The sequence below is a fragment of the Sphaerodactylus townsendi genome, linkage group LG01 (genome assembly GCF_021028975.2).
Source record: "Sphaerodactylus townsendi isolate TG3544 linkage group LG01, MPM_Stown_v2.3, whole genome shotgun sequence".
Lineage (NCBI taxonomy): Eukaryota > Metazoa > Chordata > Lepidosauria > Squamata > Sphaerodactylidae > Sphaerodactylus > Sphaerodactylus townsendi.
In genome coordinates this window covers 6396668-6409054 of record NC_059425.1, presented here as the reverse complement: position 1 = coordinate 6409054, position 12387 = coordinate 6396668, and the positions used below count along the sequence as shown (strand labels likewise).

Genomic DNA, 12387 nt, shown 5'->3' with positions numbered 1-12387 from the left:
TGTGCAGCAACACTTGAGCTACGACTGAAGGCTTTTCCGCACACCAGGCATCGGAACGGTTTTTCCCCTGTGTGAATTCTTTGATGGGAAGTTAGGAGTCCACTCTTACTGAATCTCTTTCCACACTCCAAGCATTTATATGGTTTCTCCCCTGTGTGAATTCTCTGATGTGCAGTAAGACTTGAGCTGTGACTGAATCCCTTTCCACACTCCAGGCATTTGTATGGTTTCTCTCTTGTATGGATTCCTTGATGGGAAGTAAGATTTCCTCTCTGATTGAAGCTTTTTCCACAGACCAGGCATTTGTACAGTTTCTCCCCTGTGTGAATTCTCTGATGTGCAGTAAGACTTGAGCTACGACTGAAGGCTTTTCCGCACTCCAGGCATCGGAACGGTTTTTCCCCTGTGTGAATTCTTTGATGAGAAGTTAGGTGTCCACTCTTACTGAATCCCTTTCCACACTCCAAGCATTTATATGGTTTCTCCCCTGTGTGAATTCTCTGATGTGCAGTAAGACTTGAGCTGTGACTGAAGGTTTTTCCACACTCCAGGCATTTGTACGGTTTCTCCCCAGTGTGAATTGTTTGATGGGAAGTAAGACTTCTGCTGTGGCTGAAGGCCTTTCCACACTCCAGGCATTTGTACAGTTTCTCCCCTGTGTGAATTGTTTGATGGAAAGTAAGACTTCTGCTGTGACAGAAGGCCTTTCCACCTCAGGCTGCTCCCTGTGAATTGTTTGATGGGAAGTAAGACTTCTGCTGTGGCTGAAGGCCTTTCCACACTCCAGGCATTTGTACGGTTTCTCCCCAGTGTGAATTGTTTGATGGAAAGTAAGACTTCTGCTGTGACAGAAGGCCTTTCCACACTCCAGGCATTTGTACGGTTTCTCCCCTGTGTGAATTCTTTGATGTGCAGTAAGACTTGTGCTGTGACTGAAGGCCTTTCCACATTGCAGGCATTTGTATGGTTTTTCTCCTGTGTGAACTCTTTGATGGGAAGTAAGGCCTCCACTCTGAATGAAGAATTTCCCACACTTGAAGCATTTATATGGTTTTTCCCCTGTGTGAATTCTTTGATGGGAAGTAAAGCTTCCACTCTGGCTGAAGCTTTTTCCACATTCCAGGCATTTATATGGTTTCTCTCCTGTGTGAATTCTTTTATGTGCGGCAAGTTTTCCACTCTCACTGAAGTGTTTGCCACACTCTGGACATTGATAAGGTTTCTCTCCTGTTTGAATTCGTTGATGAGAAATATAGTTGGTCTCCTGTGTATGGCTTGTTAAATAAGAAGTTATCTTTTTTTCCTCCACAAATCTCTTTGCACATTTCTGGGATTTAAGGATTTTCATTCGGGTACGTTCACTGCAATGGACATTTTTATCTGATTTTTCAGAAAGCCTTTCCCCAGTTGTAGCATTTTCATTCCTATTATATTTTTCGTAAATTTCTTCAAATAGTGCTGTTTTATGTGAATGGTCAACCTGGAAAGGACCAGAATTACTTCTGTTTTTCATTGTCTGTTTTCCTTCTTTCTTTTTCAGGGCACCAGAATATTCAGTGCTGTCTTTTCCATTGGAAGATGTCGCTCCTTTTTCATTCACACAATGCTCTTTAATTTCATTTGCTATATCACACACTTCCCATTTGGACACTATGAAAAAGAACATAATTTGAGTGTTATTGACTGAACTAAATAATAATAATAATAATAATAATAATAATAATAATAATAATAATAATAATAATAATAATAATAATAATAATAATAATAATAATAATAAATATAGTGTCCAAATAATTTAATATACCGCCCTATCCCCAAGGAGCTCAGGGCGCTGTACAGCATAAAAACATCATACATAAAATCATCACAAAATTATTGCCATAAATACAATTAAAACAACAGTTAATTCCTAATACAGGGTCCCACGAAACCCTTGCTTAAACCCTCCCCAGAATTATATATATATATATATATAATGGGTCCCGATGGTATAAGGAACCCATATGGGGCAAAGAGGAGGGGCAGGGGCAGGGGGCACCCTCAGCGGCTGGTCTCACCAAAGGCCCGGTGGAACAAGTCAGTCTCACAGGCCCTGCGGAATTCTCCAAGGTCCCACGTGGCCCGGACAGCTGGAGGGAGAGTGTTCCACCAGGCCGGCGCCAGAGCCGTAAAGGCCCTGACCCGCGTGGAGGCCAGCCGCATCATTGAGGGGCCAGGGACTTCCAGTAAATTGGCCTCTGCCGAGCGCAGAGGTTGAACCGGGACATATGGGGTAATGCGGTCTCGAAGGTACGAGGTTCCCAGGCCGCGTGCAGATGCAAGTGCAGATGCTGTGCAGATGCAAGAATTCAAAGGCCAAGTGTCTGAAATACATTTCCACAGTCCTGGAGGGCAATCTGGACCTAGGAAATACCACACAGTAGGGACGATAGGATTTCATCAGGACAGTTACTGGCAGAGAGTTCCTTCACTGACCTAAATGGTCAATCAAACACCAGCCCCAAAATGTAGCCACAGGTCTGTGACTTTGTTATTAGGCAACGATGAAGGTCTCTGATTGGTTCATTGCTTCCTTTTCCCAGGTCAGTGAGGGATGACTGAATTGGGGCTCTATGAGAAAGGCAATGCACATTTTCTCTCTCTGTGGTGTTTGACTCACAAATGTCCCCCTGGCTGGAACATGAACAACCTGCCCTCCAATCCTCAAAAAAGCACCCCAGAAGTTGTTTAATTCACATCCTCTCCCCAACCTTTCAATTCAATGAAGGAGTAGGGGTCACCCAAAGACTCTAACTCCAATATCTCTCCCATTTTCTTTTTTTATTCCACTTAAACCTGATGGAAAGCAGAAATGGAAAATGACTGTAGAAATGGAATGGGAAAATTAAGAGGGTCTCAGTTATATTCAGATCCATCCTGGAAATAACGTCATCCTACCTTCCCTATAACCTCATCTCCCTAGTCGGCCACTCTGTTTGGCAGAGGCCGACTTACTGGTGATCTCCGGCCCCTCTATGATGCGGCCGGCCTCCACCCAGGCCAGGGCCTCTAGTGCCTTGGCCCCAGCCTGGTGGAACACTCTGCCTCCGACCATCCGAGCCTTGCGGGATCTTCAGCAGTTCCGCAGGGCCTGCAAAACCAAGTTGTTCCACTGGGCCATGGGGGGGGGGGGGGAGGGCAGCTGCTGAAGTGAGCACCTTCCCTGGGGTGAGGGAGGGTGGGTTGTAGGTTTTCTGATCACTCTCAGGAATTAGGTTGTTTTCACCACCTATGGACTGTTTTAATTAATCTGAATGTTTTAATAGTTTTACTGTTTTTAAGTTGTTTTATCAGATGTTGTCCACCGCCCAGAGCCCTTCGGGGGTGAGCAGTATATTAAATATAAACTACAAATAGATTAATAAATAAACCTCAGAAAGGTCCAGACTGCAGCATCTCTCAAAGGTCATATATTCCCCCAGAGTCTGTGCTATATCCTATTAGTTTAAGCATGGCCAGGTTCTTCCTTTTACTTGACAGGTGATTCTTCTGTCCCCCACCCTCACCAGTCAGGACTTCTGCTATGCAACCCACCCACTGCTCACACCACCTCTGCACGTTCCTTTGCTTAGTAAACCCACTTTATTAATCTATGATACTGACAACGGACAACTGGAGATGAATCCTGGCTAAGGCTTGAAAGTTATTGAGAAAGCAAGGATTGCCTCTGCAAGATGTCCTATGTTGTCCTGTTGGGAAATCTCTATGTGCCAGGCTGCTCAGAATCGCTGACAACTCTGTCGGGAACCCAGGGGGAGAAGAAGGTGAAATGCACTACTGTAAGGGCTCTCTGGAATTGCTCTGGGTCTTATCTGCAGGAAAATGCATGCTTTCCATGCTCAAGGATCCCAGGATCAGTGCCTGGCATCTCCATTTAAAGGGGTTTCAGGTGCCTGGAGAACAGCCCTGCCACAGAACCACGGCCACTCAGGGTGGACAGGAAATAAGTGATCAGACTTGGTACAAGGAAGCTGGTTGTTTTCACAGTTCCAGATCTATAGTCGCCATTTCCACATTCACATCTCATTCAATCTCTAAGGAAGAGAAGGTCAAACGGTGAGGATAATCCCTATACAAATCCACCCGCTCTTAAAAGGAAGATCAGGCAAAGTACAGTCCCGAGGGACATATAGTAACTACCTGGCAGCTCCTCCTCTTCATCAAAGATCCCAAGAAACAGCTCTCCTTCCTCTTCAAGCTGGGATATGAGCTCAGGCTTAGCAATCGGAGGACCTTGTAATCAGGGGGAAAAAACAATCACCACCAAAATTATAACTCTCCTGAGTGCAAATAAATTCATCAGATCCACGTGATGTTGAAAGCCCATCCAGAAATACAAAATACGTTGAATATTAGGAATGGGAGGAATGACAGTACAGAGCCAAGAATCATCCATTTATGTCTAGCAGTTATGTGGCTGCTATGGAGATGGAAATGTCAAATGGAGATGGAAACTGTGATGATTCCAGGGTTTGCTCAAAAGGCGCTAACCACAGGTGCTTGTGATTGGCTGGCAGCTAAAGACCCAGTTTTTAGTCAGTGCTGTGAGAACTGAGAGGGAGTTCTGCAGCAGGAGAGCTAAGGAATGGCTGCATCAGAGAATTGCTCCGTTCTCTTGGTGCAATGCTTACTCTTGGTGCAATATTCTGAGTTCCCAGTAATACAGCTGTAGTACAGCAAAGCACACCAGTGGCTGTTTTTTGCTCTCAGGGAAATCTACTAAGGAAGAATAAGCAAGAAAGGCTCATTAAGGACTGTGGCCCTTCACAGAGAAAGAAGTGGATTTTATTCCGTAGGGACATAGAAGGGAGAAAATCCTACTCATAAACCTTACTGGGCTCAGATTGTCCGAGGCAGAGTGCAGAAATCCTACTAAAAACCTCTTGTTACCTGAGAGTAAAGTCGTCCTCTCAGAAAAGAGAACAGACAAGGAGAACAGTAGTAGCAACTGAAAAGCTTTGAAAACACCTTAGTGGTTTACGTCATTGTAAAGACCTAAGAAATAAAACAGCTTTTGAATAACTGAACAATCTGAATCTGAGGAAGAAGTCTTAAAAATCTTGTATATAGTACCTTTAATACTAAGTGTTCCTACTTTATTTTTGTTATTTTTGCTTTGCCAAATATTTTCCTTGTCTTTAAATAAATCTTATTCTAGTTCACCTTTTTAACTTCTAAAAAGCCTCTTGTGCCTGTTTGTTTTCTGACTAGGAAAGGAGGTTTTATTTTAAACTAGTGTGGCCCGGCCACACGTTGCTGTGGCTTATTGTGGTGAAATGGGAGAGAAACAGTAGCAGCAAATCAATTGCAGAGGCCAGCAGTACGTGCTCATGCAAACACACAGCCTGATACTGTGCGATGTCAGTGATGTGTGTGCCCGCATTTCTTGGGGGGTGGAATGGAAAGGCACCCCTCCCACACATCTAGGCTGGCTGGTCATGATCCTTTACCTGGGAGTAAGTTTGGTTGGTGGCAATGGGTGTCGCTTCTGAGGAAACCCTCTGAGGGGTGCAAAGTATGTCACGGTTGCTGTACCGAGCTTACTCCTGAGTAATGCGTGCCTGGTTTTCTTAAAGTGTAACACTTGCATTATTCAGGGAATCTAGGGTTCTTGGCCCTCTCCCTCCTGTCCACTTGCATGTCGTCCCTCACTCTCTTCCCTCACCTCCTTCTCCTGCTCCCTTGCACTGGCACCCCTCCCCCTTCCTCCCCTCCCTTTCCCTCCGCTGGGAGAATTGGGTGGAGTCGCATCATATCAAGATGCTGGGCCCCCTGCCTCCCCCCCCTTGCATGCCCCCTCACTCTCTTCCCTCCCTCACTTCTCTTCCCTTGCATGCCACCCCTCCCCTCCTTCCCTTCCCTTTTTCACTCCAGCTAGAATTGGGTGGGTCATATCAAGATGCTGGGCCCCCTGCCTCCCCTCCCTTGCATGCCACCCCTCACTGTCTCCCCTCTCTCACTTCTCTTCCCTGGTATGCCTCCCCCTCTGTCCCTTTCCTCTCTCTCCCTCTCTTCCCAGGGGACTCTGGGACTCTACCCAGACACAGGATTTGCATTCATCAATACTGCTGCTGCGGCAGGAATTGCAAATGTGACTACAATGCAAATGGACATAGAACCCCACCCGCAATACAATGCACTCAGCCACACCGTTGCATAGCAAGTCCCACCCAAACACTTAACTGATTGTTTTCCCACCCTGGACATGGACAATATTTATTTGTTTGTTTGTTTGTTTGTTTGTTTATTAGGCTTGATAGACAGCCCAACCCCCGAAGGGCTCTGGGCGGCATACAATGACACATAAAACAAATACAATATAAGATCTCATAAATACAATATAGCGATAAAACATTAAAATTCATTAAAATACATTATAGCAGCAATTCCAAAAATTACAGATAAAAATACATGCCCAGATGGCGCCCAAGCCAAAGGCCAGGAGGGCCAGCATTGCCCAAAAATGGATGGAATCAGCAATCAGTATGTCATGGTTATTTTACTTCCACCGGAAGGCTTCCTGATGGCTGGCCCTACAACTGAGTGGCTGCTGGGAGAAAAAGCCACCGGCGACTTGAATACTGACCAGAAATAATGCTGAAGATGGCAAAACTGTTGTGGGGGCTGCAGAGGGGGCAGGCAGTCTGCGGCTGGCATCCCCAAAGGCCCGGAGGAATAACTCGGTCTTACAGGCCCTGCAGAACTCGCCACGGTCCCGCAGGGCCCGGACAACAGATGGTAAAGCATTCCACCAGGACGGGGCCAGGGCTGTAAAGGCCCTGGCCCGGGTAGAGGCCAGCTGCATCGACGAGGGGCAGGGGACTACCAGCAAATTGGCCCCCGCCGAACACAGAGGCCTATTTGGGAGATATGGGGTTAGACGGTCTCGCAGGTATGAAGGCCCCAAGCCGCTAAGGGCCTTAAAGGGCCTTATACCCCACTAAAAATTCTCTTCTCACCAGACACAGTGTGTAACAGACTGCTCTCTGTGATACACCTCTGAAGATGCCAGCCACGGTTGCAGGCAATACGTTAGGAACAAGATCTACCAGACTATGGCCACACAGCCCAGAAAACCCACCACAACCAGTTGAATATGGCCATGAAAGCCTTCAACGATACGCTACAGAGTCTGTTTATTGACTTACGGTTCGAGACCTAACACCCTGGCAACTTTTCTGATGTCCTCTGAGGTGGTGCAAACACAATACTGTGAGGGATTGCAGAGAGGGATTCCCTCTCTGCAAGGTAACCCCCAAAAGGTATCCCAAATCACAGGAAGGATCATGGAGGGTAGCAGAGCTCTGCTCTTGGGATCAGCCCAGGAGAAAAGGATCCTCACCCAAAGAAGACACATTCCAAAAGTTCTCCAGCATGACTTCCTTGTACAGCACCCTTTGGGGGGGCCGCAGCAGGGCCCATTCCTCCTTGGTGAAACGCACGACCACATCTTCAAAGGACACCCCACCCTGCAAGGAGGAAGAGGAAGAAACATTTCTTTTATATCACTGGAAAGCTGATCTGTGGGCAGGAAAGTCAAGAGACAGCCCGGTCTAACTAGCTTGCTTGCTAGTGCTTTTTAGCACAGGACTATTTTGTCTTCCTCTTCCTTCTCTGAATATATTTCTGTAGCCTGAGTTCTTATATTTGGAACTTTATTAGAACTCCTTTTTATATAACTGTGCTGCATTTTCTCTGCTAAGAAACTGGGTAGCTTCAGTTCTTCTATCATGCTTTTCCCCCAAAGGAACAAAATGTGGGGGATTATTTCGGAGGTGATCATTTTCCTTCGCAATTGGTTATTTTACTTCCACCGGAAGGCTTCCTGATGGCTGGCCCTACAACTGAGTGGCTGCTGGGAGAAAAAGCCACCGGCGACTTGAATACTGACCAGAAATAATTCCTGCAGCAATTCATATTATGTATTCCAGGGACTGAAAGCTCCTGATTATGGAGTTTATGATAGGAAAAAAATACTGCAGGAATGGTAAAAGCATAGTTTGGTATTTTGGATATTTGTAAGCCAGTCTGTACAAAACGGACAGTGACTTATAGGACTGTGTGAAGAAATACCTGGCTCAAAAAATATATTCGAAGAATTAAACTCCATCTTTTAGAAGTTATGCACATTATTACAAGATATCTTATCCCTGAAGTGTACCTTTAGACCAGGGGCCAGCAACCTTTACCACCCAAAGAGCCATTTGGACCCCTTTTCCATAGCCCCGAAGATCTACCAAGCCGGAGAGGAGCCGCCTCCGATTCGGCCCCTCCACTCACCTTTCCTTCCAGCACTGCTCTGTAGGGCCTGTCTGGTGCCATCGCCTCTTGCACTGTGGGAGGCAGTGGCGCCAGGCAGAGAAACACCCTCTTCCCGACAGAGCAGGTGGGCCGCCTGTTCTGTGGGGCAGAGACGGGATGGTGGCTGTGGCCATCCCCCCTAGATACCTAGACCTGTTGCAAAATATCTGGCAATCGTGATCTTCTAAAAATCTCAATAAAATCAGTTTTATTTGTTGACTGTATAAGAATTGTGTGAGCGCCCCTCTGCCAGCCACCCCTCGCAGGAGCTTGGCTATGCTTCCGGAACAAACAGTGTGGTGTCTGTTCATAAGCTCTTTACTCCTGCCAGGTGGTTAACAGCACCCCTGCAAGTTTGAACCCCTGCACCACACCAACCAACCCTTCAGAACATAAGAAAGAGCCTGCTGGATCAGACCAGAGTCCATCTAGTCCAGCACTCCACTACTCGCAGTGGCCCACCAGGTGCCTTTGGGAGCTCACCTGCAGGATGTGAAAGCAATGGCCTTGCTGCTGCTGCTGCTGCTGCTGCTGTTCCTGAGCACCTGGTCTGCTAAGGCATTTGCAACCTCAGATCAAGGAGGATCAAGATTGGGAGCCATAGATCGACTTCTCCTCCATTAATCTGTCCAAGCCCCTTTGAAAGCTATCCAGGTTAGTGGCCATCACCTCCTCCTGTGGCAGCATATTCCAAACACCAATCACACGTTGCGTGAAGAAGTGTTTCCTTTTATTAGTCCTAATTCTTCCCCCCAGCATTTTCAATGGATGCCCCCTGGTTCTAGTATTGTGAGAAAGAGAGAAAAATGTCTCTCTGTCGACATTTTCTACCCCATTCATAATTTTATAGACTTCAATCATATCCCCCCTCAGCCGTCTCCTCTCCAAACTAAAGAGTCCCAAACGCTGCAGCCTCTCCTCATAGGGAAGGTGCTCCAGTCCCTCAATCATCCTCATTGCCCTTCTCTGCACTTTTTCTATCTCTTCGATATCTTTTTTGAGATGTGGCGACCAGAACTGAACGCAGTACTCCAAGTGCGGTCGCACCACTGCTTTATATAAGATCAATTCCTTTCCTAATTCCTAACCCTTCTTGCCCTGCCTTCCTTTTATCCCTCTCAAGACATTCCCTCCTTTCCGGGAACTCCCTGTCCACCTTCCTAGTGGGCTTCAATCTTCCTGTCCCTCCTCCATGATTGCAGCCTGGCTGGGGTTGTGCTGGCCTGGCCCCACTCTCTAAGGCTGCTGTGGGCTGCTGATTGCAGCTTGGCTAGGGCTTTGCTGCCTCCCCGCTGTTCCCTGGAACTCCTGAGGCCTGCTCTTGCTGCTGAGGTTCTCCTCCCATTTCTCTGCTGTTCCTTCTTACTGCTGGTTTCCTGCAAGTCCCTGCTGCTTGGGGGAAAAGTCCAGGGGAGGGGCTGCCAGTTGTGGGGCGGGGGCTGCAGGTCCCTGGGTGGGCATTTATAACAAGGGGGGAGGGCACAAGCTGCCAGGTGCTAGCCACGTTGTATAGGTCTATGTCTCCATTTAAGTTATCTTTTTAATTTTAGGAGTTCTGTATTTCACTGTCTTGTGTTTTGTAATGCTGTCTGAGGCACTGGTTAATGTGAAGATTTTATAATATTGTACGTCGTTTTTATCTCCTTATGTAAATGCTCAAGACTTTTGGTCACAGAATCACAGAGTTAGAAAAGACCCCCAGGGCCACTTAGTCCGCCCCCCGGCAATGCTGACCAATGGTCCTCCGGCCCCTTTTTAAAAACCACCACAAGAGACTCCGCCACCTCCCAAGCCAGCGTTTTTCACCGTCAATCAGCCCTTAACGTCAGGAACTTCTTCTTAATGTTTAGGTTGAACCTCTTTTCTCACAGTTTGAATCCGTTGCTCTGCGTTCTAGTCTCTGGAGCAGCAGGAAACAAGTTTGTTCCCTCCTGGACATGCTGTCTCTTCAGATATTTAAGTGTGGCTGTCATGTCATCCCTCAACCTTTTCTTCTCCAGACTAAACATTCCCAGCCCCCTAAGCCTCTCCTCACAGGACATGGATTCTAGACCCTTTCGGTTTCCTTCCTCTGGACACACTCCAGCTGGTCAAGATCCTTCCTGAATTGTGGTCACATGAGCTTAATATTAAGAGACAGTTAATTAAGAGGGGAACAGCTGCTCAAAGAGGAGGGGAGCAGAGCCCTGTGGGGACATTTGGCCCCCCTCCCCCATCCCTCTTTGGGGGCATCCTGGAGCCAGAGGGGCTGTCTTCACTGGCTGGGGGCTAGCTGCCTTGTGAGGAAGAGGCCACAGATGTCCACATGGAAACAGACTTGGGAATTTCATGGCCCAGTTTTATTTCAGAGTTCCTGTTTGGCCTTCTTCATTCCTGCCATACTACACAAGGAAAGGGGATGGGATCACCATGGGCTGTCTTGAAATCTTACAAGCTCCAGACCCAAGGGCAGTGGTGGCGAACCTATGGCACGGGTGGCAGAGGTGGCACTCAGAGCCCTCTCTGTGGGCACGTGCAACCAGAGTGCCCCCCCCCACACACACACACACACATCTAGGCTGGCCTGGGCCGTGGGCTCAATTACTGGTATTAAACCAAAGACCTAGTTTTGGGGAAGCAGTGAAGGTAACCCTGTCAAGTGCTGTTAAGCCCCACTGATTTTCATGCAAAGAACCAAAGCGCGATCCTTTACCTGGGAGTAAACTCGGTTGCTGGCAATGGGGCTTGCTTCTGAGTAAACCCTCCTACGGTTAAGTGATTCTTCACCCGCTCGAGAAGGGAGCGTACACGGTTAAGCTTCCAAGCAAAGCCACCGACTACCACCAAGCTTACTCCTGAGTAACGCATGCCTCGGAGCCAACCGTTTTTTCTAAACTAAAACCTCAGTATTCAGGTTAAGTTGCCGTGTTGGCACTTTGCGATAAATAAGTGGGTTTTGGGGTTGCAATTTGGGCACTCGGTCTCGAAAAGGTTCGCCATCTCTGCCCAAGGGCAAGGAGCCTCTGAGCCCTGGAATGGAAGGAACCATCGCTTCCCACTCATGCATGACCAGTAGCCCCAATCCCTTTACCTGAGCTTGTCGCATGGTGGCTCTCTTCCTTTCGCCAAGCGCAGGAGATGGTGGAGAAGGCATCAAGTACGTCTTTTCGCTCTTGCCTGGGAGGGGGAGAAATAAAATGGGTGGGGGATTCCTTTTTTGCACTACAAAACACAGTCCTTCGAAAGGCCCTCTCTCTATAATTGCTTCGGGGCACAACTGAGGGGGCCACCGTTGATTGAGGAAGGTTCCAGAGGTTTTAACCCATCATCTTCCTCCCACCGAGGCACTCCATTTGGGGGTGGTCCCACATTCATTCATCCCCCTCAAACTATTTCCTTTCAACCTCTGCACATCCACTCCAGGGCAAAGAGTTGCTGACCCTGCCTGAAGCTGTGCCCCACATTTAGGGGGCTATGCTGGTTTGGGCAGGCAGCGTCCTGAGGGGATGGGATGCACTGCTTGATGTAAAGTTGCAGGTGACAGATGCCAGCTAGGAGTGACTATCTCCCTGCACGCAGAAAACTAGCCATCCGAGGAAATTGTTCCTGCCCTCACTGCCTGGACTGGCCATGATGCATTTCTGTGAAAGGGGAATTTTAAGAGAGGGGAAAATGGATTCCTCCGTCCGCAGTCTCAGGTGAAGCCCCCTTGAATCCACGTGTGGAAAAAGCAGACAGAAAGGCCCTCATGTTTTCCCCCTCCACTCCACCCTGTTAGTCTCTGTGAGAACATGGACATGCCAGAGATGCGGTGTGGTCTTCCCAGATGATCTCAAAGAGATCCAGGAACTGCATTTGATGATCTGCAAGGCCTGGAAGGAAGAGATCCTCCCCATGAATGTGCAGCAGAGCAGAAAAAGAGCCCCCCAAACAACAGGAAACTGACAAGAATGAAGGAGGATTAGAACAGAATGCCGGGGGGGGGGGGGGGGGCGGCAGGGGAAAAGACTCCTGTGATGGAACAGTACTGTAAAACTAGCAAAGTCACATATGACTGTGAAAAGC

The 12387-nt window shown here is 47.8% G+C and overlaps 2 protein-coding genes across 4 annotated transcripts in view; both read right to left on the bottom strand.

Moving 5' to 3' along the window:
- LOC125440106 (zinc finger protein 420-like) overlaps positions 1-12387 on the bottom strand; it is a 313705-nt gene that overhangs the window by 21432 nt on the left and 279886 nt on the right.
- Positions 1-12387, bottom strand: part of LOC125440145 (zinc finger protein 501-like) — a 215548-nt gene that overhangs the window by 1610 nt on the left and 201551 nt on the right. For 2 of the 3 annotated variants that reach the window (XM_048509783.1, XM_048509792.1), the window contains 2 exons: positions 781-1639; positions 249-712 (listed from right to left, as the gene is read on the bottom strand). In XM_048509783.1, the coding sequence (XP_048365740.1) occupies positions 249-712; positions 781-1639 (1323 nt within the window). Of the gene's footprint in view, positions 1-248; positions 713-780; positions 1651-4182; positions 4276-12387 lie in introns of all 3 variants that reach the window. The other variant, XM_048509802.1, reaches the window with a different exon arrangement.